We start from the raw sequence: 23165 nt of genomic DNA, 5'->3' as shown, positions 1-23165 counted from the left end.
GCGTCATTCTACTGTAATGTTCCAATTGTTCTCTTTTTTTTTCATAGGAAAGGTCGTAGGGCAAGGTGGCATGATTTTACGTCATGAACCCTGGCCTACATGCCTTGGACAGCATTTTCCTTGGTTTGAATTTCAGGTCTCTGACTTGGTACGATATGTTCTGAAATGTCGCAAATTTTTACTTAGACTCAAGGATGCACTGTTCCATGTTCGTGAAATGGAATAAATACTTAAAAAGGGAAAATTTGAGGGTCAGTAAACCACAACAAGAAAAGGAACGAAGGAAAAGATTACGAGCTGCGTTTTTGCATACCCTTTCTAACTTCTTCCTGTGGGCAATCCCCACCTTTGTCACTCTCCCTTCCCTTTTTCCTCTTTGTTTTCTGGATATTTCTTTTTCTTTTCCTGTAATTTTTTTTCTCAAATTCTTTTTCCCCCCTTTCTCCTTCTACTGTGAATCTTTCTTGTAGTAATTATTTGTAAGGCAAGTGTGAAGAAGGTTTAGGATATGCTACTTCTGTAAGGTCCCATTCCTCTGATTACTGAATAAGTAGAGAAAGGAAAAGCTGGTATTTTGAAATTAAAATCGAACTTGCGAGTTGTTTCTGGTTTTTCTTGGTCTCAAGTAGCTTTCCCCATCTGGGTTTTTGGGTTGAAGTAAAAAGATTCAAACTTTAACTTGGGTTCTGGTGAAAAGTGTACAGTTTTGAGAGTGTATGCTGGTAAATAAGGCCCTCTGCTTGTGGTTGATCGAGACATTGATGGGTTGTTGATCAGTGGTGCAAAAGTGTTTGTCATCAGTAATTTACATAGAGGAAAGGGGATTTCTTGGCCTCTTTCTTTGGAATCAATGAAGCTGATGGAGGCTTTGCTTTACTGAAGGATGGATGTAATCAAGCTTCTGTGTAAGTCCAAGTTTTCGTTTTGCTGCAATTGATTATTCATAAATGTTGTTTCTTCTTTGAATCCGATTTTCGGTTTCTTTGTTGAAAGGAGATTGAGGTTTCATTTTATCTAGCTTGGGTGGTTTATGGTTGATATTTAGTACCATAATTGGGTTTTTTCCGAGGGTATGAAGTAATTTTGGAAATATGATCAAACAAATTTTTGGTAAAATCCCTCGGAAGCAGTCAAAATCGGCTGGAAGTTCTACAACCGTGAGTTCTTCAGATACTGCAAGAAGTAGAGTTGAAGGAAATAGAAAGCTGGGGGGGTCGGTTGATACAGTTTTAACGGTGCATCATTCTGTTTCAAGTAATGGGTATAAGACACTGGATAAGTTCTACCGAGATGAAAATTTAGATGCCAATCGGAAGTTGGTAACTGCTTCATATGAACCACTGCCAGGCTTTAGGGATGTTCCAAGTTCTGAGAAGCAGAACTTATTTATCAGGAAGCTTAATATGTGCTGTGTTGTCTTTGACTTTGCTGATCCTACGAAGTACCTCAAGGAGAAGGAGATTAAGCGACAGACATTACTGGAGCTAGTTGAGTATGTCACTTCGGCAATTGTCATATATACAGAAACTGTCATGCAGGAATTTGTTAAGATGGTATCTGCCAATTTGTTCAGAGTACATAGTCCTCAGTCACGGGAGAATACAGTAATGGAAGCTCTTGACGTGGAAGAAGAGGAGCCTGCTATGGATCCTGCATGGCCGCATTTGCAGATTGTGTATGAACTTCTGCTAAGATTTGTTGCATCACCTGAAACTGATGCAAAAGTAGCCAAAAGATACATTGACCATTCATTTGTGTGCAAGTTGCTTGATCTTTTTGACTCTGAAGATCCTAGGGAGCGAGAGTACTTGAAAACGATTCTACATCGCATCTATGGGAAGTTTATGGTACACAGGCCCTATATTAGGAAAGCTATCAACAACATGTTTTACTGTTTTATCTTTGAAACTGAAAAGCATAATGGGATTGCTGAGCTTCTAGAAATTTGGGGCAGCATCATTAATGGGTTTGCCTTGCCATTGAAAGAGGAACACAAGCTCTTTCTTGTTAGGGTACTCATTCCCCTGCATAAGCCAAAATGTTTAGCAATGTATCACCAGCAGCTATCTTATTGTATCACACAGTTTGTGGAGAAGGACTGTAAACTTGCTGATATTATAATTAGAGGATTGCTAAAGTACTGGCCAGTCACCAATAGCTCAAAGGAAGTTATGTTCCTTAATGAGTTGGAAGAAGTTTTAGAAGCAACTCAGTCACCAGAATTTCAGCGATGTATGGTGCCTTTGTTTCGCCAAGTTGCTCAATGCTTGAACAGTTTGCACTTTCAGGTATATATCATGGTTCGCACTTCAGTATTTCCTTTCCTTTCTTTTGAACTTCATCTTCATTATGAGATATATAAAGTGCAATCATGTTAAATGGCCATCATAAACTAAATGAGGACGTTTGTAATGTAATCTAATTGCTATTGGTGAGAAATGGCCAAGAATTCTATAGTCCTCCCTTTTATGGAATCATGGAAGTGTTGTGGTTGATGTTCTTGGCCTGTGAGGTAGTTTAGCACCTTTCTAGATGAAGCAGCTAGTCTTGATTTGGAGGAAATTACAGATTTTTTGAATGACAACTGGGAATGTTACAACAAAAAGACATACCATAAAAATTTTTATGATAGTATTTGCATCGCTAACCATGGCTATGAAGGTAAAGGGTAATGGTGCTGGTATGATCTCAAATTGGAGATCCTGTATGTCATCATGGTACTAATGGAAAGTTTAGTATTGCAAGCATGTTAATTTGATGTTAAGAGTATGTTGCTTTCAGGTAACAAATTGTCTTTTCAATATTGTTTTTCAATTAAAATTTGCCTGCATAGAAGATAGCAGTTACATAGCATCCAGAAGTGATAAAATTGAATTCCATTTTATGGAAACTGATAATACTTTGCCTCGGTGTTGACTTGTTTGGAAAATAACAAAAAATTTACATTGTAGATTTGATTTGTCAGATCATCTATAATCCACCATTTCATGAATCAAGATTTAAGCATGCACTCTGTGGCGACAAAATCAAAATTAAGCAGGCGGTAATAGGATGTCAGGAATCTCAGCCTTTTGCAGAATCTAGAGCTGCTTTATGTACTTATGGGACCATGAAATTTCGGAAAACTCTTGATGGTTAACAATGACACTGGTTGTTTTAATGGCAAATGATAGTGGTGGGCATGACCTTAAATGGGGTACAATAGGCTCAGTAAAATCATATCACTGTTCAAAATAATACACAAGATGAGAATGTTTTTATTAATGTAAGCTGAAGATCCCGAGCCCATGCTGGTTGAATTGCTATTAGATTGTACCTTTGGTGCCTATTGGTTTTGAAAAAGTTTTAGTGGTAAGGTGATTGAATGTATTTCTTGTTTTACGAGTTGTAAGCTAGAAAAAACATGATTAATTTGTTCTGTCTTTAAATCTGATTGATAAGATTAATGCCCGCTTGCATTCTAGGTGGCTGAGAGAGCTTTGTTCTTGTGGAACAATGATCATATTGACAATCTGATTAAACAGAACCGCAAGATTATACTTCCTATTATCTTCCCTGCACTGGAGAGAAATGCTAGACATCACTGGAATCAGGCTGTTCATGGTTTGACCCTCAATATTCGCAAGATATTCTATGATCTTGATCCTGAACTATTTAAGGAGTGCTTGCTTAAGTTTGAGGAAGTTGTATCAAAGCAAGAGGAGATTAGAGCAAAACGAGAAGCTACATGGAATCGCTTAGAAGAAATTGCAGCAGAAAAAGTTGCTAGCAATGAAGCTGTGCTTGTTTCTCAATCAAGTTTCCCTCATCTTACATGAGATTAGAGATGGCTAGATGTTTTTCATCTTCCTGTTTCTGGTTTTTTTTATTTTTTTTTATTTTGGATGGATCAATGAGGCTGCTATGCTGGATACTGAATGGACTATGAAATTGACCTCAGACTATTTTTTTCTTAGGGAGGTGATTAGAGGGAACTGGGTGGGGAAAGTAATTTGTGGAGCCTTCAGATTTCAATTGCATAGCGTTGGTAGTCTTGAAGGCTTAAAGTTGAATCATTTATTGTATCCTATTCAACCAGGCAGTTGGGACGGGAGGTTATTTTACCATAAGAAGTATTTAGGCAGGTAAACTGACTGCTGTAATTCCGGTGGAAAACTTCACCATTTCTTTAGCTCTTTTGACTACCAGAAAACGCAAATTTGCTTAAATATTGCAGAACAAATCTTGATGGGCAATGACGGGCCATAGTGATCATGAGAGCTTCTTTCTCGAAGCTTTACTCTCCATCCTACTTGACGACATAAAATGAGTAGGACGCATACTACTTCACGCGAGTTGCAAATAAGCTTTGAGAAGGTAAAAGAGTGCCTAATCATCCTTATTGCATTTTTTAGAATGGATATCGGAACAAGCCATAACTCCACTGAAGGACCAAAGCGTCCGTGGACTGCATAACCTAGATTACAGTTAAGGTACAATTTCCATTCCGTATGAGAAGGCTAAACGCTCTGAAAAGTGAAAGCGGAAAGCCAAAGTGTTACGTTTAAGCAAAGGAAACAATGGGTAAACAAGCCTCAGTTTGCTTTGTAAACTCATATCAGCAGTAGTCCTTTTAACATTCTTGTGTAGTTATTATTACACCCAAAATCACCCTGTTAATACTGCATGGCTTTTGTCATTATTCTTGCTTTTTTCCCACCACTGCATAAGCAGCCAACCGATTCTCTAGATGGTTACCTTTCGTAAGCCTAAAACCGTGAGCTGCATTTGACCTATATTAATTGTTAGCTGAGCATTGACCTGGAAGCGTACTTAGTTTTGATATACGTTGTATTAGACTCATCTTGGTCGAGGAGGGGCTACAAAGGCTGAACGAAATGAAGTTGAGGAAATGAATTTTGACAACATTTGATCAGCTAAAAGTCTAAACATGTCGCCGCCGCCTTCTTCCAAGTTTAACCATGCTACCACATCCGGTGTCTCCGACAACTACCAAGTTCTTGAAAGGTAGAGAGCTGCAGCGGTCCGCCCAGGCATGCCCCTGTCGGGGTTTCTATCCCACATCGGTCTTGGGGGGGTTGGGATTTGGGTAGTTAAGTCCCTGGGACATGCTCAAGAGTTGCCGGCTTTTGAGTACTGTTCTGGGATTAGGTTTAATTAAACAAATTTCATTTCCGTAAGAAAGGTAGAGAGCTACTGATGTCATCCACAGGGATTTACGGGTGGAGAAAAATGCTGTTTTGTAGCCTCAATTTCCAAAGAGTCGAGCTGACTTCGAGCTCCTCGCGAGCTAGAAAGTCAAGCAAAACCCGAGCTAACAACGGGAGCTGCTTGCGAGTTAGAAATCGAACTTCACCTTTCGAGTCTGGTCCAATCGAGGTCGAACCTGCCTTTTCCTTGTTCGGGTCGGTTTGATTTCCATTTTCTTGACTCGTCGAACTCGTGTTCAAACACGAGCTCGCTCACACATAAATAAGTCGATCTAGGCTCAATAAGTTACAAAATCGACTCATTTGTAACCCTAGGTTTACCGCAGCCAAAATCTGCATCGTATCTACACAAACTGCTAAGGACATGGAATCAAACACCCTGTGGCAATATATTTCCATAGAATTTGAGAAGCAGATTTGAAAGCTCGTTCTCATCTCTTGTTCTCATTGCATAATCGCAATTAAGATCCTCGATGGCGCCTCTCATCAACTTTATTATGCCACATTTATCACACGTTTTAGCGATAGCAGGCAGGTAATATTTCCGAAGCAAGCATCTAATTCCATTGATGGTGTCCTTTTCCGAATGTTCACCACTTGAACCAGAGCGATCTAATTCTTCTTGCGGTGGTCCAGTGGCTGCAACAAATGGATCCCATATTAAAGCTGACAATGCCTTGAGATGCTACCATTGGCATATTTAGGGATGTTTTAAACTATTTCAATCGTCAACTCGTCTCCTCATTTATTTTAATTTTTAAATCTCAAATTGGAGGGATTTAACAATAAAAAAAAAAAGACTTAACGATCATAATTGTCTTGTTCAAGTTCATATTAGGCCAATGAGAAAACCCAAAAAAAAAAAAAAAAAGTCAATTGTCCGCCACGACTATTATGGATTAGTTTTTGGCGACCATTCATGTTATTATCTGAGTGGGGGAGATGGTGGAATCAATAATAGCTAGAATTTGAGATCCGAAGACTAGACACCAAAAAAAGAGTTGAAAACACCCGACGGTGCTGTGCTTCCAAATCTGACCTCCTTCCTGATAATGATTGATTATAATGCCCCGACACGACATGACTAGTCGAATATTACATAAAAGACAAATGTAAACAGAAACATTCATTTGTTAATTGTTCAAAGGAAAGGAAAGGAAAGCTAATCCGTTCATACCAAACCAAAGTCACAAGAAAGAAAGCTACGTTCTTTAATTAATACCCAAGGCTACAAAAACACGACCACAAGTGGATCAAGAAAAGCAAGAAAGTCGAGAAATTTATTGACTCGTGACCAAGCTCTCCGGCCACTTTTATGGGCAAACTTCTGCAAAATGTGCCGTACTATGTGATTTGCTGAAATGTTAGAGCAGGAGACCTCTATTCTATCGTCTTCTTGGCCTAATTCGGCAATCATCGCCCGAATGGAACGAGGGACAAAGTCTCAAGCATGCAAGAGAAAAGTGCAGCAATTATAAAACACAAACGAGTTTAATAATTCTGAGCTGCACGTATGCGTAGATGCATATATAGCCGGCTGAAGTTACATAATCAACTCGAAGTCATTATTCATCAGAGATCAAGCTGAAGAAGACATGATTCTAGATTTTATATTCCACAAACAGTTAATTTACCATCTAAACATTCCAGAACATGAACTTTGACGATTAAGGCTTACAATTTGAACAACTTAAAAAAGGAAGCAAAATCCTCAAAAACAAAAAGAGGCGCAGTACTATAATGAATCCTTTCTAGACACCTTTTGCCTAAGCACTAGCTCTATTTCTATGTATATGTCACTAAAACTCGTGCTCAAGCTTCAATGTGGCATCCAAGAAGACGAAACCTGCGTAAGCAACTCTTTGTTAGCTTCAAGTTTAGCCATATCTTCCGGCTTGATATTGATCCAGGAAACACAATTTCATTCATCCGTCCATCGACATCACTTTAAGCAGGCAATGTGACATATTAGATGGCCTACCATTTCTAGCTAGTGTCAAAAATCAAATGGCCTTCGCGTTACAAATGGAAAGAAACCCTTTTTCTATCAACTCAAATTGCTACTTAGATGTTAATAGAAAACGACAAATTAAAGACACTTATTTGTGTAATATTGTGAGACATTATTCACTTACTTGTTTTTTTCTAAAAAAAACATTATTCACTTGCTTATGCCATGCGTTTCTCAATCCTTCTTGTTGCGTGTTTGTGTGTGTGTTTGTGTGTGTGTGTTTTTTTTAATTAATAAGACGTTCAATGAATCCACATGCATGCATCCAAAGTATATACTAGCTATTTGATTGGTTGGTCATTGGTGGATGAGACACTACTATTGTCTTCTAAGGACTAATTCAGCAGTTATCACGTTTAATGAGTATGAAAAGAGTACAATGGTTAATCACAAAAGAAAGTAGGAAACTTACGTATACTATCATTTTGAGAGTTACCATAGATGATTGTCTGATATAAGTACTGGTTTATTCTCGCAAAGCTAACGTTATCTTCTCCAAATCTCTCTGAAGCTGATCAAGGTTCGTAATCAACTTCTAGGCACTATTCAACACAGATTAAATTGGGGGGAGAAAAACACGAATAATAGATGTTTTATATTTCACCAACAGTTAGCATTTAAACAGTCCAGGACATGAGTTTGATATTTAAGAATGACAAATTACAAGACTTGGATAAGGAAGCAAAATCCCCAATAAGAAAAAGACGGCGTAGTACTACAACTTCATTATAGGTACATACTTTTCCTTAAGCATTGGTGCTCCATTCCAATATCAACGAAATCTCGAGCTCAAGCTCCAATTTGACATCCATATCGAGAAGCATAGAGAGCAAATTAAGTTTTAGCATCAGTGCTTGTGGAAACATACTTAAGCAACTCCTTGTCAGCTTCAAGTTTAGCCATGTCTTCCAACTTCATATTAATCCACGCCTCTATGCCATCTCCAGATCGTGTATCCAAGAAAACAACAAGGTTTTTAAAGGTGAGGCTGGCCGAACCAATCCATACTGGCTTCCCCCATCCAAAATCAGCTTCATATGATGGAAACCTACACAAGCTAGTAAAGCTAAACGAAACCACCTCGCCTTTGTTCACCAGCTTAGCTCTCTCCCTGATGAAGTTCAAATGCTTATCACCTTCGCGAAGTTTAGTTACGTATTGATCTCCGCCCACATTACGTATTGCAACTCTCACTTGATTCACAATCCCATAACCTTGTTCATCGTTGTCAAATGAAGGTATGGTTATAGCTGGCCTGCTGAGATTACCAAAATAACATTCCGACAACGGCGGATGCATCCTTGGTCTTAGGTTCACCGCATGATTTAACATGTACATTTTATCGCGGTTAACTTTGTGTCCGGTGGTGGCTGTCAGGAAACGAGTCCAAATGAAAGCTGATAGCGCCTCAATCCTAGTTGGACGTATTTGATGATATTCATCACCAGTTGCGGTATTACTGTTAGTTGTATACTTCTCTCGAAGAGAAGCGATCTTTGTGGCAGTAAATACAAGCCTCTTGGTCACAATTTCGTCCTTTTTCACCATACCCAGGGCATGGTTATAGCCTGCAACATCTCTAGGTGGAAAGATGGCAGCAGATTCAAAGATTGGGGACGGTGTATCATGGCTGTCCCTGCGGGAAATGGTAGCCCAGCTGGTTACAAACAAGAAAAGTGACGTGGCATCCGCAATCTTGTGAGAAATGGCTACTCCTACAGCAACTCCACCGCATTCGAATAAAGTAACTTGGATAACCATCCCAATATCTTTCACATCATCCAAATCACAAGGGAGAAATTTGTTGAGTTCTCCAGGGATGGGATTGTCAAGAAAGTCCGAAAGTCCGCAGCTAGCCCGAGCTTCGACATAGGGAATGCCCTCGTCATTGCAGTCGACGTAGGTGTTGTCAATGAGCCGTCCCGCTAGAGGGTAGAATCTGGTTAAGGCCTCCGATAGAGATTTCTTGAGCTGGTTTAGTTTGCCTGGACCTGGAGTACTGGTGATGAGATGGTTCTGATCAGATGGATAAAAGAGTACAAGAGGCATAAAAACAGGAGGGTTTATTTGATCAAGAAAAGAGAGCGGGTAATGTTGAAGATGATCAGGGGTTGGGGAAGATGGCTTGATTGTGTATCTGGAAATGACTTGTACATCAACCTTCATTTTTGAGCCAAGCTAAGTACGACGTTTTTGATGATATATGGATAGATACTGTCTTTTTCTTCTCCCAGTTTACTCACGAGGTTATATGTCGAACGTCGTGTTGGGAGGAGACCGCTCAGACCAGCTTAAATAGGGCTACCACACCATGAAAGTCAAACTCATGGCCTTCTTGTCACAATCGGAAAGTAAGCCCTGTAATCCTGAAGGTGAAAGCCGATATTCAATCTTCCCAAATTAATCAACTTTTTACGTGTGAAATCATGCAGCTTTTTCAGCCTCGTGAGCTTGTAGTAGTTGGAATGGCGGCTGACATGGGATCAGAATAAAGGATAGGATCTGAATATGTCTGCGATATCAAATTTCAATTTTCAACCCTTTTTTTTGGATTCTTTGCACAACTCTCGCTAATCATAGACGCGGATAGAACCTATGACAAATTATAGTGCATATTTTTATTATCACTAGCTAGCATCATTTACTAATTAACATGGTGAATAATAATATTCCAGGATACGGGAATGTGGTGGCCGGGATTGCACCTGATTTAATTAGCTAGGCAAAAATGACATAATTAGTGACTCAGTGCTAGCTCGTGCATCATTGCTTGTTGTGGAGAACATTTTTGGATTGCTATTTTCAGAAATTTTTATATAAAAAAGTACTGTGGCGATTTGATATATATGAAGTACAAAGATCGTTAAAAAAATATGTTCGCAAAAAACATAAAAAATTTTTTTTGTGAAAATCACGATCCAAATTTTTTTTGGGTTTAATAAGCAATTCTCCAGTTGCCCAAGAGCGCCGGCCACAACTGCATGCCTTGATTTTGTCAATTTATTTATTTTTGGGTAGAGTTTGATCAGAAAAGCGCGAACGATGCATCAATATTATGAGATAATCAACTGTACTTAACGAAATCTGATTGGTGAGCCACATATATATATATATACAGCATGAGAGAGAGCTTCAGTTGGCTATTTCGAGCCTTCACGAAAATATTTGGTTACTCCCATGACTAGGGGTACAAACAAATCTAATTAAGTCGAACATCCTAATACTTAAACGTATTTGATTATTTTAATGATTTTAAATTTTTGTTCATATTTAATTTGCTTAATTATCGGATTGAGTTTGAACGAAGTTTTTTATCGAGTTTGAAAGTCATTGAACACGAAACACTGTTTAAATTTGATTTAGCTAGTTGATAAATCGAGTTTAAACGAGTTCTTACCAAATCAAATTCGATTCAAATATCAAGTAATTTGATTAATCTTTCAATCCTACCTACCCACCCATGATAGTTTTTTAAGGCTACTAAGAAAATTATCAACCATCTCTTGCCCAGATAACGTGCGAACAAAATGAATGTAAGTTCTCTGTTGACTATTGTCGGCTACAAAATACCTAACTTATGGCGTGATTCCTCACAGCCAAAAAAAAATTCGCCCATACAAGTAATTTAATTCCAAACGGAGCTATTCTGTCAAACATTTATTTTCCTCGAAGCTCATCTTGGTTGTCTTGCATCCTGGAATGAATGTGGGCATTAATTCCTCCTGCAACATCATCTTTAGTTTTGATCAGATCTAATTTCGTTGGCTTGCAATGTAATGTGTTTCTGTAAAAGGGGGAACTTCTTTGACTTTTGTTACTTTATTATTTTACAGTACTTGTCGTTTGTTTAGCTTTTGACCTGACCTTTGTAATTGGCTTTTTTTTTTTTTTTTTTTTGTTTATCAAATTTCAATATTTAGGTCTAAGGATCCTTACAGAACTATCTAAGGCAGGATTGGAAAATAATAATATGTTTTATTTGTGTAATGTAGTAATATTCAAAAAAGATAAGAAGTTGATATATTTTTGTTTTTTCATTCGGATAAAGCATTCTTGAACAACGGTTTCAGAGGGAAAAAAAGAGAAAAGAACAGTAGAAAATATTTGAAGAAAATACTCAATAATTGCTTAATGAGCCAAGAACGGTTTGGCTTGGGTGCATTTCGACAACAGATTTCTTGCTCGACGAGCATCCAGAGAGGTTCAGCGGCAAGATCATTTTAGCAGCTTACTAATCCAGCCCATTGCAATGGGGGATTGGGTTTCCAGAAACACTGCCACAAATGTGCTTTCCTCGTCCATAGATCAATTTGGGTCGTGGCCCAAGATAAAGAACAAAAAGCCCATGAAAAACTAATGCTATGTATTCTCACGCATTACAAAATTACAACCCGAGAGTGATCGGAACACGTGAGTCTAGATAGAAGGTTATTCAACCATTGACCACTAGGCGGAAGGGACAGTGGCTGAGTTGGTTGACCACTAGGTGGCAGGCAAATGTCCCCTGCCATGTGTGTTTGATGGACTAAATTTAGGTCATTTTATATTACACCTAATTACATTTTTTGAGGTTTAAACTTAGCCAAGATGGGCTTGGATGATGATGTATGAATAATTATTAATCTGAGTTTTGTTCACCCACCGGTAGTTATCGACACTGTTATCCGTTAGTACGAGGAATAGGCAAAAGAGATCGGTTGTGGTTTTAGGGTAATTTGGGATTTCCAGTCAAATAATTTGTCAATATCACTAAAAAGAAAAAATATTTGTCAATGTTAGATCATCAACGATTGGGGTATGGCTGTTATAGGTTCTCATAATGGACGAATTTTTTTTTTTTTTTTTTGTAATATAGCAAAACCTCAAGGTCTAACCTGTAATTTGGTCATGCCTTAAGAAAGGTAAATATAATTAACCCAAAATTTTTTACAATTTTTTTTTTAAAAAAAAAGTGCATCCAAACAAACACACAATTGAACGATTCCAGAGAAAAAAGATGTCACAACCTTTGTGTTTGGATTGCAATTTTTCAAAGAAAAATTATTACGTTTTTTGTGAACACGTTTTCCAATCACTTTTTTATCTCACGTATATCAAATCGTTACAATAATTTTTCTAGAAAAAGTTCAGAAAACGCGATCCAAACAAAGCGTTGAAGTAGGTAAATCTTAAACAATTCTGGGCAACTGCCTCAAAAAACATATTTTATTCATTTCTGCAAAGGGTTAAGCGCCAATTAGCATATTTAGAACCAGAACGAAATTGCAAAGATTTTTTGCATGTGTTTGGTGCAATTTCTCACAACGTAATATCCCATCCAAAATCCATCTTGTTTTCCCCAACTACAAAGTCGGGAACGAAAAACAGCAAAAAAAAAAAAAAAAAAAAAAGAGGATGTAACGGACTAGCAATTGAGTCAAAAAAGGAGGCCCTTTACTTCTAACATTTTGTCAATTTTGACATGAGAGAATATGTCAAATTTGTGGCATTAATTAATGATTATATATGTTTTAGCATCAAAGTTTGAAACGACCTTTAGGGTTTCTTTCATGGTGAATCAGCCATGACAGAAGCGCCAATAATTAATGGTAATTACTATCCTAAATTACTAGTAGTAAATTAGCAGCACTACTACGTGGCAGTGGAACTATTCCTTCCGGTCAAATCAAACACAAAAGTAATTCTGGTGCTTGAATTTGATCGTGATTGTTGCCTTGGCTCCCATCTCATCTGATCTGACGATTGGTATTCCATTAGGGAGCCACCTCATCACCGTGTACGCCCAGCTCATGCCATCATTGACGCTTCCAAAATTAAATGACTCTCTGCTCCGCAACCTACATGCTAAAACCCTGTACCATCCTTCCTCCACCATTGATCTTCCAAAGCCCTGCATTTATCTTGAAGGGTGATATTTATAGTGTCCCGCTAGTATTTAGCAATTGTTGGAGGCATATTATTATTTATTATTTATTGAGTAAAAAGTTAAAATGGAAATGCATATATCAATTATTATTTATTTTCTCTGATTGATCCTAAGCTCTACATTTTTCCGACATAAATTATTTAGAATTTTACATATTACCGATTTATCTACGATTGCACGTTAATTTTGATATGTGTGTAACCGACCTAGAATTCAAGTTTGCATTATTTCTATTCTTTTCCCACATTCTGGGCAAAATTTTTTAATTAGACAACAAAAATATGAATTTTACGTTTGATCATAGAAGTATCGTTTTATCTAATTGGTTATCTTGAAAGTTTATTCCGTCGAAACTTCATCTAATAATTAATTTGGGTATGAACAAGAATTTGAGTTAGTTGATAATACCTTTTTTTTTTTTTTTTGCCCTTTTGGAACGTTTTTGGGAGAATATTTTGCACCATTGGATATTGATCCACAGATGAAATGCTCCCATCATTAGACGCTGGTGCCGCCCACAACTCTCCTATAGACATCCTTGTCGCAGAGGATCATCTCTCAGGTGCCAGCGAAGAGTAGCTCAGGCCACCTCAGCCTTGGAGTCCCACTTTTCAACCATGACCTATAAATATGGCAACGATTCAAACAGGAAGAAACTTCAGTGGGTCTAGAAGGACAGGAAGAAAACGAGGAAGCAGAAGAAAAGACCACAAAAATACACCATTATCAAATTTTGATTTGAATCAGTCTCAATTTCTCTTTCTATTCCCACTAGAATTCGGAATACCCCTATTTATGTATGCTTTTCTAGATGAGACTGTAGAAATTTTTATTTTTCCTCCAAAAGAAAAAGAAAAAGAAAGCAGAGGATGCCGAGTGTAAAGGTGAAAATTTACAGCGTTCTCAGCAAATTCTACCTCAAGCGCCGATTGCAGACTTTACTTGAGAGCTCCATCTCGGATTTGAACTCCTATGGGGTTGTTTCACGGCCGGACGAGACTGTGGCCCCCGCCGTTCCTAGCTTCTCCGATACCGACGGCGTGGCCACCAAGAACCTTCACATCGATCCATTAACGTCCTTGTCGTTGAGAATTTTCCTGCCGGACTCCGCGATTGTTTCCCCGAATTCTCTTCCCAAACTTAGGGTTAGGGTTTCGAGCAAAAGTAGAGTTGGTGTTAGTAATGAGTCGGAAAACGGGGTTTATGGAGGGTATTTACCTGATAAGAATCGGAAGAATTGTAAGAAATTGCCGGTCATTGTGCAGTTCCATGGAGGGGGCTGGGTGAGTGGGGGGATTGATACGGTGGCAAACGATAAGTTTTGTCGGCGGATGGCGAAACTGTGTGATGCTGTGGTTGTTTCGGTAGGGTATAGATTAGCGCCCGAGAGTAAGTATCCGGCAGCCTTTGAGGATGGGTTGAAGGTCTTGAAGTGGTTGGCAGAGCAGGCAAATTTGGCAGAGTGTAATCAGTCATTTGAGAACGGGAAATTTAGTGGCTTTCACGGAGAGGGAGGTGGCAGGAGGCGGCAAATTGTTGATGGATTTGGGTCCTTGATAGTTGAGCCGTGGCTGGCAGCTCACGGGGACCCTTCTAGGTATAATTTCCTACATGCTTAGAGCTTTCAATATCTAAGTTTAACATGCTCTTGCCGTCTTAAGTTGCATGCTATTTGATTTACATAAATTTTGAAATAGTAGGAAAATACTAATGCGAGATGGGACTTGAATGAGGAATTTAAGCACTCTGTCATAAGGTTCTGATTTGAAATCTGTGGTTTAAAAGCTACGTTCATGTGCAGCTATGTTCCATAAGCTTTTTATTTGGGGATGGTAGATGTTTTTGTTTGTTCTTGAACAACAGATGGATGCTTCTTTGCAAAATAATCGTTTTTACTTAGTCTTTTGTGTTTCAGTCTTAGATCTATTCATTTCGGCAGACAACATGTTTTGCAGCATTCTGAATTTTTGAAAAACCTTGTGAACTTTCTGATATCTTGTATACATACAAGGAAGTCACTGGGTTCGCACTTCTTGCCACATAAGCCTCCAAAATTGCTCATCACTAGCATGATCTTAAGTCTGAAGTACCAGCTCGCTCATCCTTTTTCATTAGCCACATCTTTGCGACAGTTAGAATATATTCAACCATCTGTTGCCTTTGCACTTGCACTAATATTGCATTGTTGTGCTTCCAATATCCTTTCCAAACTTGTCCATGTTTGCATGGTCAAATGCACATATTCTGATGAATCTACATTTGTTTTCTTTTATTACAATCTATGTCTGTGATGGAAGCTAATGGAACTGGTATGCTTTAGGGAAATGAGATTGAGTAACATAGATTCATTACATTTGGCATTTATGAATCTGTTACATGGTTAAGGATATATCATGTGTATCCATTGGTGAAAAAGGGGAACAGAAAGGGATGAGCATTATAACTGTCCGGTTTCTGCGGTAGTGTCTTTCAAGTGCAACTTAGATAAAGATAAAATCTATGGGGAATAGTCTTTTATAACAGCTGTACTTATTCAATGTAAGTCTATCCATTTCAATTCTATCTATTTGAATATGTGTCTCATCCCCCCTCCAAAAAAAAAACTCAAAAAAAGGAGAAGGAAAAAGAACTTCATTGGTTTCGTGCAACGTGGCTTCATCATTGTTTCATTGTCAAATATATATATATATATATATATATATATATATTTTAATTTTAGTATCTCCCCTCGATTACTTTGTGTAAGGCTACTAACTTGGCTTTTCATTGTATAGATGTGTGCTCCTTGGAGTTAGCTGTGGTGCCAATATTGCAAACTATGTTGCTCAAAAAGCTGCTGAGGCTGGCAAGCTTTTGGATCCCGTAAAAGTTGTTGCACAAGTCCTTATGTACCCTTTTTTCACTGGAAACATTCCAACAAAGTCTGAGATTAAGCTGGCAAATTCTTACCTGTATGACAAAGCTATGTCCATGCTTGCATGGAAACTCTTTCTACCAGAAGAAGGATTTAATCTGGACCATCCAGCTGCCAACCCTCTCTCTACCTGGGGATTGGTTCCCCTTAAATACATGCCTCCAACGCTCACCGTTGTTGCAGAACATGACTTGATGCGAGATCGGGCAATTGCATACTCGCAGGAACTTCGAAAGGTCAACGTAGATGCCCCCCTTCTCGATTACAAGGATGCTGTGCATGAGTTTGCCACTCTTGATTTACTTCTCGGGACGCCTGAAGCCCAGGCTTGTTCAGAGGACATAGCCATATGGATGAAGAAGTATATATCACTGCGAGGGCATGAGTTCTCTTATTAACATCCTCTAGACCGTAAGGAATCATCGTTGTCAAGAGCAGACTGGTGGACTACTGCTGTTAACGTGCTTATAGCAAATTCTGCTCTTTTCACCCTACAATGATAGTAGGGAGAAAATTAATAGGAAAGCAAAAGAGCTGGCGGAGCTGTATAATGGACATGCCAAGTTAACCTCTGGGAATGAGCTAGTTACGGAAGGGAGGAAGATATCCATATTATCTTGGTTGGCAACTTGAGGTTGTACATTATTCTATCTGCTCTTATTTTTTTAGTCTTGTTGTTGTATGCTGGAAATAGGTGTCATTGGACGCTGAGATTATTTTTCTCGATATCCAAGGTAGCTTACTTGTCGTTTAATATGATGATCCGTTAACAAAATGCCCGTGTACAGGAACAAGGGCATTACATATATGTAAATTAATAGAAAAGGGGCCTAATTTGTCCTCTCCTGTTTGATCACTTGTAATCTTGATAATCTAGAAATATAGCCAATAGGATTCCTGAAGGATTGAGGTAATTGGTCTGTTTCCTCGGGTGACTTTGTAGAAGTTTTTCTTTCGTTTCACGCATTTGAGTTGTGGAAAGTAATCCAATGGCCGAATGAGATACTAAAACAACCATACAAATGGCAAACAGTGGTATATCCTTTGCAGGCTGCTGGATGCTCATAATTCCGTGTACTTTGTGGTATATCCTAATATGTGTTTGGCCGGCTACAGTTTCATCGGGTTTTTGTGACAGAATTATGATATGGATATAATGTTTAAGAAAAATTTTCCTAGTTAAGATGGACGGATGATAGCCCAGGCGTTAAAGACTTGAGTTTATTGTGGAATTTCCTATGTAGGCAAAGAATTAGGATTTCGATTCTTTGCACTCTTTGTTGCAAAGAAACGTAAAGGTTTAGATTCTTTTTGCCTTGTTGAATAAGAGTAACATCTTGGATGCATTATAAGTGAAAAATGTTCAAATAAGAGAAAAACGTATGGATTGTAGTTTTAAAGAAACAAAAAAGGAATTTCACACAAGTGGTTCTAGGTTTAAGTATAAAGATAAAGGATTTAAACTTACCGGCAAAAGATGCAAAATCCGTGAAATTTTTTTTGCAGTCTATTAGAAAAACATATTATAAAGCGGATGGTAACATAACAATTAGAATAGGTTCCTGATACCAGAATGAGCTGGAAAACTTAATTAATCAGACAGTTAAACATCATCATCTCCAAGAAACAAGGGATTTCTCGAAAACGATGGACAGGTTTGTTCTAATAGCTCTATGGCTTCTTGGAACTAGACTAACTTTCATCCATTTCGTAGTAATGCTGCAAAAGTTTCATGATTCGATTGTGATGGACCTAGTTAATATCACCCCACAAGAAAACCTGTGTACATATATAGCTGTTCATCGTTAATGGTCCACATTCGATTCATGCTGATATATTCAGTACCCAATAGTAAACTTGTAATCTCCTTATGGAACCCAAGTTCTTCTGTTACGATAAAAGTAATGCTTCAAACAGTCTCGATCTAAATGCATCTTCTGCTTCGTGCTATATCCTCTCTTTCCAGGATTCCTCTGGCTTAGACGAAACAAGAAATTCTAAGCGGCTAAAACAGCTGGACAACTTTAACCAATATTTTGGAAACGAATATCATCATGATTGCAGCAGAGATGTGGTATACAAGGGCAGCATCAATGGAAGCACAGAGGAAAAGAAATGTTCGACAAGGCCTCTGTTTCGGGATCATATATGGGCTTACGCACAGAAATACATGGCGGCTGCTGCAGTGGAAGAAGCAGATGGCGCCTATGATAAAGAGGAGCACGTCATTAAGGAAGAGGGAAAAGAAGATGGAATGAGACTAGTGCAGCTGCTCGTTGCTTGTGCTGAGGCTGTGGCGTATCGTGATAAGCGCCATGCCTCTACTCTCATAACTGATCTTCAGGCTGATGCCCTGGTTTTTGGAACTTCGTTTCAGAGAGTTGCTTCCTGCTTCGTTCAAGGTCTTTCTGATCGCCTTGAACTGGTTCAACCATGTGGAGCAGTTGGGGATATAGGGGCGATTCCCAAGACAATTGCCTTCTCACTGGAGAAAGAGAAGGCTTTAAGTCTTGTTTATGAGATCTGCCCACAAATTCAGTTCGGTCATTATGTGGCCAATGCTTCCATCTTACAAGCCTTTGAGGGAGAGAGTTCAATTCATGTTGTGGACTTGGGCATGACCCTGGGTCTGCGCCATGGTTACCAATGGCGGAGTTTGATATTCAACTTCGCCATTCGTGCAGGCCGACGTTGTCGCTTACGTATTACTGGAGTAGGAAATTGTGCTGATCGGCTTCTGGTCATTGGTGACGAGCTAGGGGAATATGCACAAAACTTGGGAGTCAAATTTGAGTTTGCGGTGGTAGAAAGCAATTTAGAAAACTTGCGCCGAGAAGATTTGAAGATTCTTCATGATGAGGTTCTGGTTATCAATAGCATACTTGAGTTGCATTGTGCTGTGAAAGAAAGCCGAGGAGCACTGAACTCTGTCCTGCAGATGCTAAACGACTTGACCCCAAGGGCCTTCATATTGGTCGAGCAGGAGTCAAGCCACAATGGGCCTTTCTTTCTAGGAAGATTTATGGAGGCATTATACTACTATTCTGCAATCTTTGATTCGCTAGATGCAATGCTTCCAAAATATGATACAAGGAGATCGAAAATGGAGCAATTTTATTTTGGAGAGGAGATCAAGAACATAGTGAGCTGTGAGGGACCAGCCAGGGTGGAGCGGCATGAAAGATTAGACCAGTGGAGGAGGCGAATGGGTCGCGCAGGGTTCGAACCGGCTCCAGTCAAGATGCTTACACAAGCCAGGCAGTGGTTAGAGAGTGTCCAAGCCTGTGAAGGTTACACCATTTCTGAGGAGAAGGGATGTTTGGTCCTTGGATGGAAATCAAAGCCAATCGTTGCAGCATCTTGCTGGAAGTGCAGCTAGCTATGTACTCGAGTTTGCTTACATACTCGGAAGTCTTTTCCCTTTCGGGCTGGCCTTCTCATGGTGCAGCCGTGCATGAATATAGAATAAGACATCGGGTTTCCGATGACGAATAAGCTGGAGATCTGAACGTATTACATCCTCCCGAGAAAAGGGAGTTATTACGCAATCCCAAGATCTTCCCCTTTTGTTCGTGATGTTGACTCATTTCTGCATTAGTTTGCTTAATATAGTCGCTTATAGTACTGTGTATGCTTCATTTATGGCATCGAAGAAAGGTTAGGCTGTTCCTTGCTTCGTTTTTTTCCAGTGCCCATATCATAATGCCTTTATTCCTGTAACTTTCCTAAATTAGCCTCGGGAAAATGGACGGATAAACCAAATTCCAGTATCATATGTTCCTAAATCATGGTTTTTTGCAAGAAATTTCATTGGCAATGGTTTACCAAAGTCCAAAATACTCGTAAAGTCATGATCTTTGATAACTGTGAAAACATCTAATAAATATTTTGTGACAGAATTGAAAAATAGAAAAAGGAAAAAAAAAAGTTTCAATCTTTGCCACTCTAGCTGCCACGTGTATGGTCAATAATATCCTTTAACACTCTTCTCAAAAAATATAGAAGTAAAAGGAGGAGTGGATGGTGGATAAGCTAAGCCTTGGGCTAAAACTCCAACTTCGCGGAAGACTGGTGATTTGTTCATCCTTGCATCTTGCAATTTCTTCAAGAAGGCAAGAATTAACTTCATACCACTTCCACTCAGGAAGAAGAAAGACAACAACAGTTCCAGAAAAGGGTGACAGATAATAGTTTTGAGAACAATATGGAGGCTACCATGTCTCTGAATCCACTAATTAGACTGCCGATTTCTAGTTCAAGAAATGTTGAAGACTCTCTTGTAAGGCACTCTCTGGTCTCAACAAGGAGACCCCACAAGGGGCAGAGGGAAAAGCACCTCCGGCTGCTGATTGTTGAAGCCAAAGGAAAGAAAGGAATGGCAGCTCGTCAATACCAGAGGACTCCTCCCCCTCCTCTGCCTAAAATTGAGGATGATGGCAATCCCCGTTTTGTTATCTTCATCCGTATGGCAAATGTTAGCTTTTCCTTTTCCCTCCCTATTTCTGCTCAACTGAGAAGTTCGCATACGTTTTGTCCCTTTTGCCAACTTCAGCTAACTGATGATTGGGATTTCTTTCTGTTAAGCAACTTAAATGGAAAAAGTTTACATTTTTTTTTTGCATGTAACTCTTATAGGATTAAAATTTTGAGAAGGAAATGGTTGTCAATTATTTAAAGCCCTAGATAATTTGTTTTGTTTTAATGTAAAAGGTCATGGTTGAAGGAAATTCTGATGTTGTTTGGTCTTATACTTGAGCAGGTTTATCTTTGGTATCCTATTAATCTTGTAACAGGTGGCACCACTGCAAAAATCATGGTTGCTGCAAAAGACAATTTCCTGGGAAAATACATTTATAAAGATACTCTAGATAGGAATCTTGCTGCAGTTATTTACAGAGTGAGTAGTGCATCCCTACAAAATGTTGATGGTTCTTAGTTTTGTTATACTGTGCTTATGGCTGTAGCTTCCTTTCTTGCTCATAATGTGCATTCCTTGTTGATTAGTTGTCGATATTTGCAAAAACTTCAGCTGTCCTCTTAATTTGAGGGCACAACTAATGAAGATTTTCTTCAACATGAATTAGTGAATTACTAGTGTCTTTATACCCCAACTTCAGCTTACATAAATCATTACTGTATTGTCTGCCGCATACTAATGGAAGACTATGTATTTAATGTTCTTAGTTTTCAATTTAAATTTAACTTCAAATCCTGCGTCCTAAATGTTTCTAAACGTTTATAGGTGAGTGGTGTGGGTATATCACTGCTCTAGCATCACTGCCCTTTTGCTTTCCTTTCATGTGCAAAAGTCAGCTGGGATAATATGTCACTGATGCAAATCTCTGTAATTGAATAATGCAGGATGAAAAGGAAATTCAGAAGATGGCAATGAAACAACATCGGGTGTTGCGGTCATCTACAGAATTTCGATATGGTTACAAACTTGTGGTAATGGTCCAAGTCTCTTTTCCTTGTTTGTACTGTGTTGTAATAAATGTTGGTTGTTGCTGTCGAATTTGTGTATGCCGTATATGGATTATTGAAAGAGTAATCTTTCTATGTTAACATGTAGGAGAATAACAATTTGAGAGCTGCACTTTCTAGCAATGATGTTATTGAGGTAATCTTTTGTCCTTATTATTTGTCGGGCAATATTACTTCTTTCCATAGCTGTTAAGCAAGAAGTGGTATAAACTTGTTATTGTGGAATATCTACTGGTAATGTTACCGGGGAACTTCACATTTCACTAGTTATCATTGTTTATCATAATAGCCTACAGAGGTAGAAATTCAGTTTCTTACAGGTACTTGTATAAAACCATATCTGGTAAAAACACAACCATCTTATTGCTAGCTCCTTTGAAGAAATAATTAGTTTCTGACATCAATACAATGACTGCTCTGGAAGTTTGACCAAATCTAAAAGCAAAATTGGCTGTTTTGAATTTACTGGGTAGACGATTTTTTAACAATCAGCTAATAATCTAGTGATTAAATTGGTGTAACACTGCCACTTGTGAGTTAGCATTCATTTTACCCATCGGTCCTATCTTTCAAATCATGGAATACAGTTTTCCATGTCGTATTCCACACATAGTATGAAAGAATTTGGTAGTAGCATGAAAAAAACAGCCATAAGTTCTAGAGGAGGAGGCACTCAGACAAGGAAAACTCTGCATCCAGTATGACAACTTCACAGTAATTGCAGAATTTCAGGCATCCAGCATGTTATAGTTAATTATAGTGTGCAAGAACCTTCCATTTATCTCTGAAACGGTTGACATAAGGAGGATCTAGATAGAATTCTAGACTGACATTGTTCTGTGGCAATATTATGCATTTAACTGCCATCTACGATGTGGTCTCTTAACTCCTGCATGCATATTTGAGGTCAAATAATACACTCTGGATTATTATGTGTAAAAGCTGCAGTATCTGTTATTTGTGGAACATATTTTGTTGCTTACCGCTCCAAAAATACTTGCTTTCTCCAGCTTCCAAGGCAAGAAGAGCTCAAAACAGTTCTGGACAAAGTTAAGGATTTCTTTGGGGATGCTAAGGAGTCTTTTGGAAAGCTCACTTCATTAAATGCAGTCTCCGAGTCATCGAAGGAAGATTCCAAGGAACAAGCAAACAAAAAATCCAAGTGAGTCTATGCTTGAACCTTAGCTTTGTATGATGTGAGTTTTATCCTCTGTTCTGCATGTTAATGTGACCTTAAAACATGTTAACGGATTCCCCAGGGTGAAAAGCTGAAAGGTGATCTGCTATAGGAAGAATTCTGGAGCAAAGGAAACTTTGGACATGTTGAAATAGCTGGTGAACTTTCATTTGTCACGTTAAAAGGGGTGAAAGATAGGATATAATTTCAAATTCCAGGAAACGCTAAGAGTTTTGTTTGTAGATATCCTCATTTGACAAAAGCTTTTGGAGTTCCCTGCAGTGGATTGTTAGTTTGTATTCTGGGATGTGCTATACACTATAATCAAACAATTCCAGCTCTGAGACTCGCCAAATACTCGAGTCTTCTGTTGCGCACGTAGCTAAGGCAACAGGTTTTTCATCAGGAGAGAAGCACCAATTTTCTGTTTCGTCAATGTTATG

At 38.6% G+C, this 23165-nt stretch overlaps 5 protein-coding genes across 5 annotated transcripts; 4 read left to right on the top strand and 1 right to left on the bottom strand.

The window, feature by feature from the left end:
- The first annotated feature begins 947 nt into the window (after positions 1-947).
- On the top strand, positions 948-3939 carry LOC140016803 (serine/threonine protein phosphatase 2A 57 kDa regulatory subunit B' theta isoform-like). The gene is made up of 2 exons (XM_072070695.1): positions 948-2288; positions 3465-3939. Exons 1-2 carry the CDS (start codon positions 1092-1094, stop codon positions 3816-3818), a joined length of 1551 nt encoding a protein of 516 aa, XP_071926796.1. The 5' UTR covers positions 948-1091; the 3' UTR covers positions 3819-3939.
- Positions 3940-7782: 3843 nt separating this feature from the next.
- LOC140016700 (stemmadenine O-acetyltransferase-like) lies at positions 7783-9792 on the bottom strand. The gene has a single exon (XM_072070289.1). It carries the CDS (start codon positions 9385-9387, stop codon positions 8056-8058), a length of 1332 nt encoding a protein of 443 aa, XP_071926390.1. The 5' UTR covers positions 9388-9792; the 3' UTR covers positions 7783-8055.
- A 4076-nt stretch (positions 9793-13868) lies between these two features.
- LOC140016938 (probable carboxylesterase 16) lies at positions 13869-16655 on the top strand. The gene is made up of 2 exons (XM_072071220.1): positions 13869-14744; positions 15922-16655. The coding sequence occupies exons 1-2, from the start codon at positions 14017-14019 to the stop codon at positions 16457-16459; spliced, it is 1266 nt and encodes a 421-aa protein (XP_071927321.1). The 5' UTR covers positions 13869-14016; the 3' UTR covers positions 16460-16655.
- A 1129-nt stretch (positions 16656-17784) lies between these two features.
- On the top strand, positions 17785-19736 carry LOC113717564 (GRAS family protein RAD1-like). The gene has a single exon (XM_027242311.2). It carries the CDS (start codon positions 17932-17934, stop codon positions 19438-19440), a length of 1509 nt encoding a protein of 502 aa, XP_027098112.2. The 5' UTR covers positions 17785-17931; the 3' UTR covers positions 19441-19736.
- A 359-nt stretch (positions 19737-20095) lies between these two features.
- LOC140016729 (protein HHL1, chloroplastic-like) lies at positions 20096-23158 on the top strand. The gene is made up of 6 exons (XM_072070350.1): positions 20096-20535; positions 20821-20958; positions 21423-21509; positions 21634-21681; positions 22556-22707; positions 22805-23158. The coding sequence occupies exons 1-6, from the start codon at positions 20266-20268 to the stop codon at positions 22815-22817; spliced, it is 708 nt and encodes a 235-aa protein (XP_071926451.1). The 5' UTR covers positions 20096-20265; the 3' UTR covers positions 22818-23158.
- Positions 23159-23165: the final 7 nt, after the last annotated feature.

Source organism: Coffea arabica, chromosome 11c (assembly GCF_036785885.1).
Source record: "Coffea arabica cultivar ET-39 chromosome 11c, Coffea Arabica ET-39 HiFi, whole genome shotgun sequence".
In the NCBI taxonomy this organism is placed as follows: domain Eukaryota; kingdom Viridiplantae; phylum Streptophyta; class Magnoliopsida; order Gentianales; family Rubiaceae; genus Coffea; species Coffea arabica.
Note: the sequence above shows the minus strand (reverse complement) of the source record. Positions and strands in the feature narration are given on the sequence as shown.

Excerpts from the sequence above, each read along its gene's own strand:
- LOC140016729 (XM_072070350.1), top strand. The coding sequence starts at position 20,266 with ATGGAGGCTACCATGTCTCTGAATCCACTAATTAGACTGCCGATTTCT. Across the intron at positions 20,536-20,820 it reads TCTTCATCCGTATGGCAAAT|GTTTATCTTTGGTATCCTAT; the intron begins GTTAGCTTTTCC and ends ATACTTGAGCAG. Across the intron at positions 20,959-21,422 it reads TTGCTGCAGTTATTTACAGA|GATGAAAAGGAAATTCAGAA; the intron begins GTGAGTAGTGCA and ends TGAATAATGCAG.
- LOC140016938 (XM_072071220.1), top strand. The coding sequence starts at position 14,017 with ATGCCGAGTGTAAAGGTGAAAATTTACAGCGTTCTCAGCAAATTCTAC. Across the intron at positions 14,745-15,921 it reads GCTCACGGGGACCCTTCTAG|ATGTGTGCTCCTTGGAGTTA; the intron begins GTATAATTTCCT and ends TTCATTGTATAG.
- LOC113717564 (XM_027242311.2), top strand. The coding sequence starts at position 17,932 with ATGGAACCCAAGTTCTTCTGTTACGATAAAAGTAATGCTTCAAACAGT.
- LOC140016700 (XM_072070289.1), bottom strand. The coding sequence starts at position 9,387 with ATGAAGGTTGATGTACAAGTCATTTCCAGATACACAATCAAGCCATCT.
- LOC140016803 (XM_072070695.1), top strand. The coding sequence starts at position 1,092 with ATGATCAAACAAATTTTTGGTAAAATCCCTCGGAAGCAGTCAAAATCG. Across the intron at positions 2,289-3,464 it reads TGAACAGTTTGCACTTTCAG|GTGGCTGAGAGAGCTTTGTT; the intron begins GTATATATCATG and ends CTTGCATTCTAG.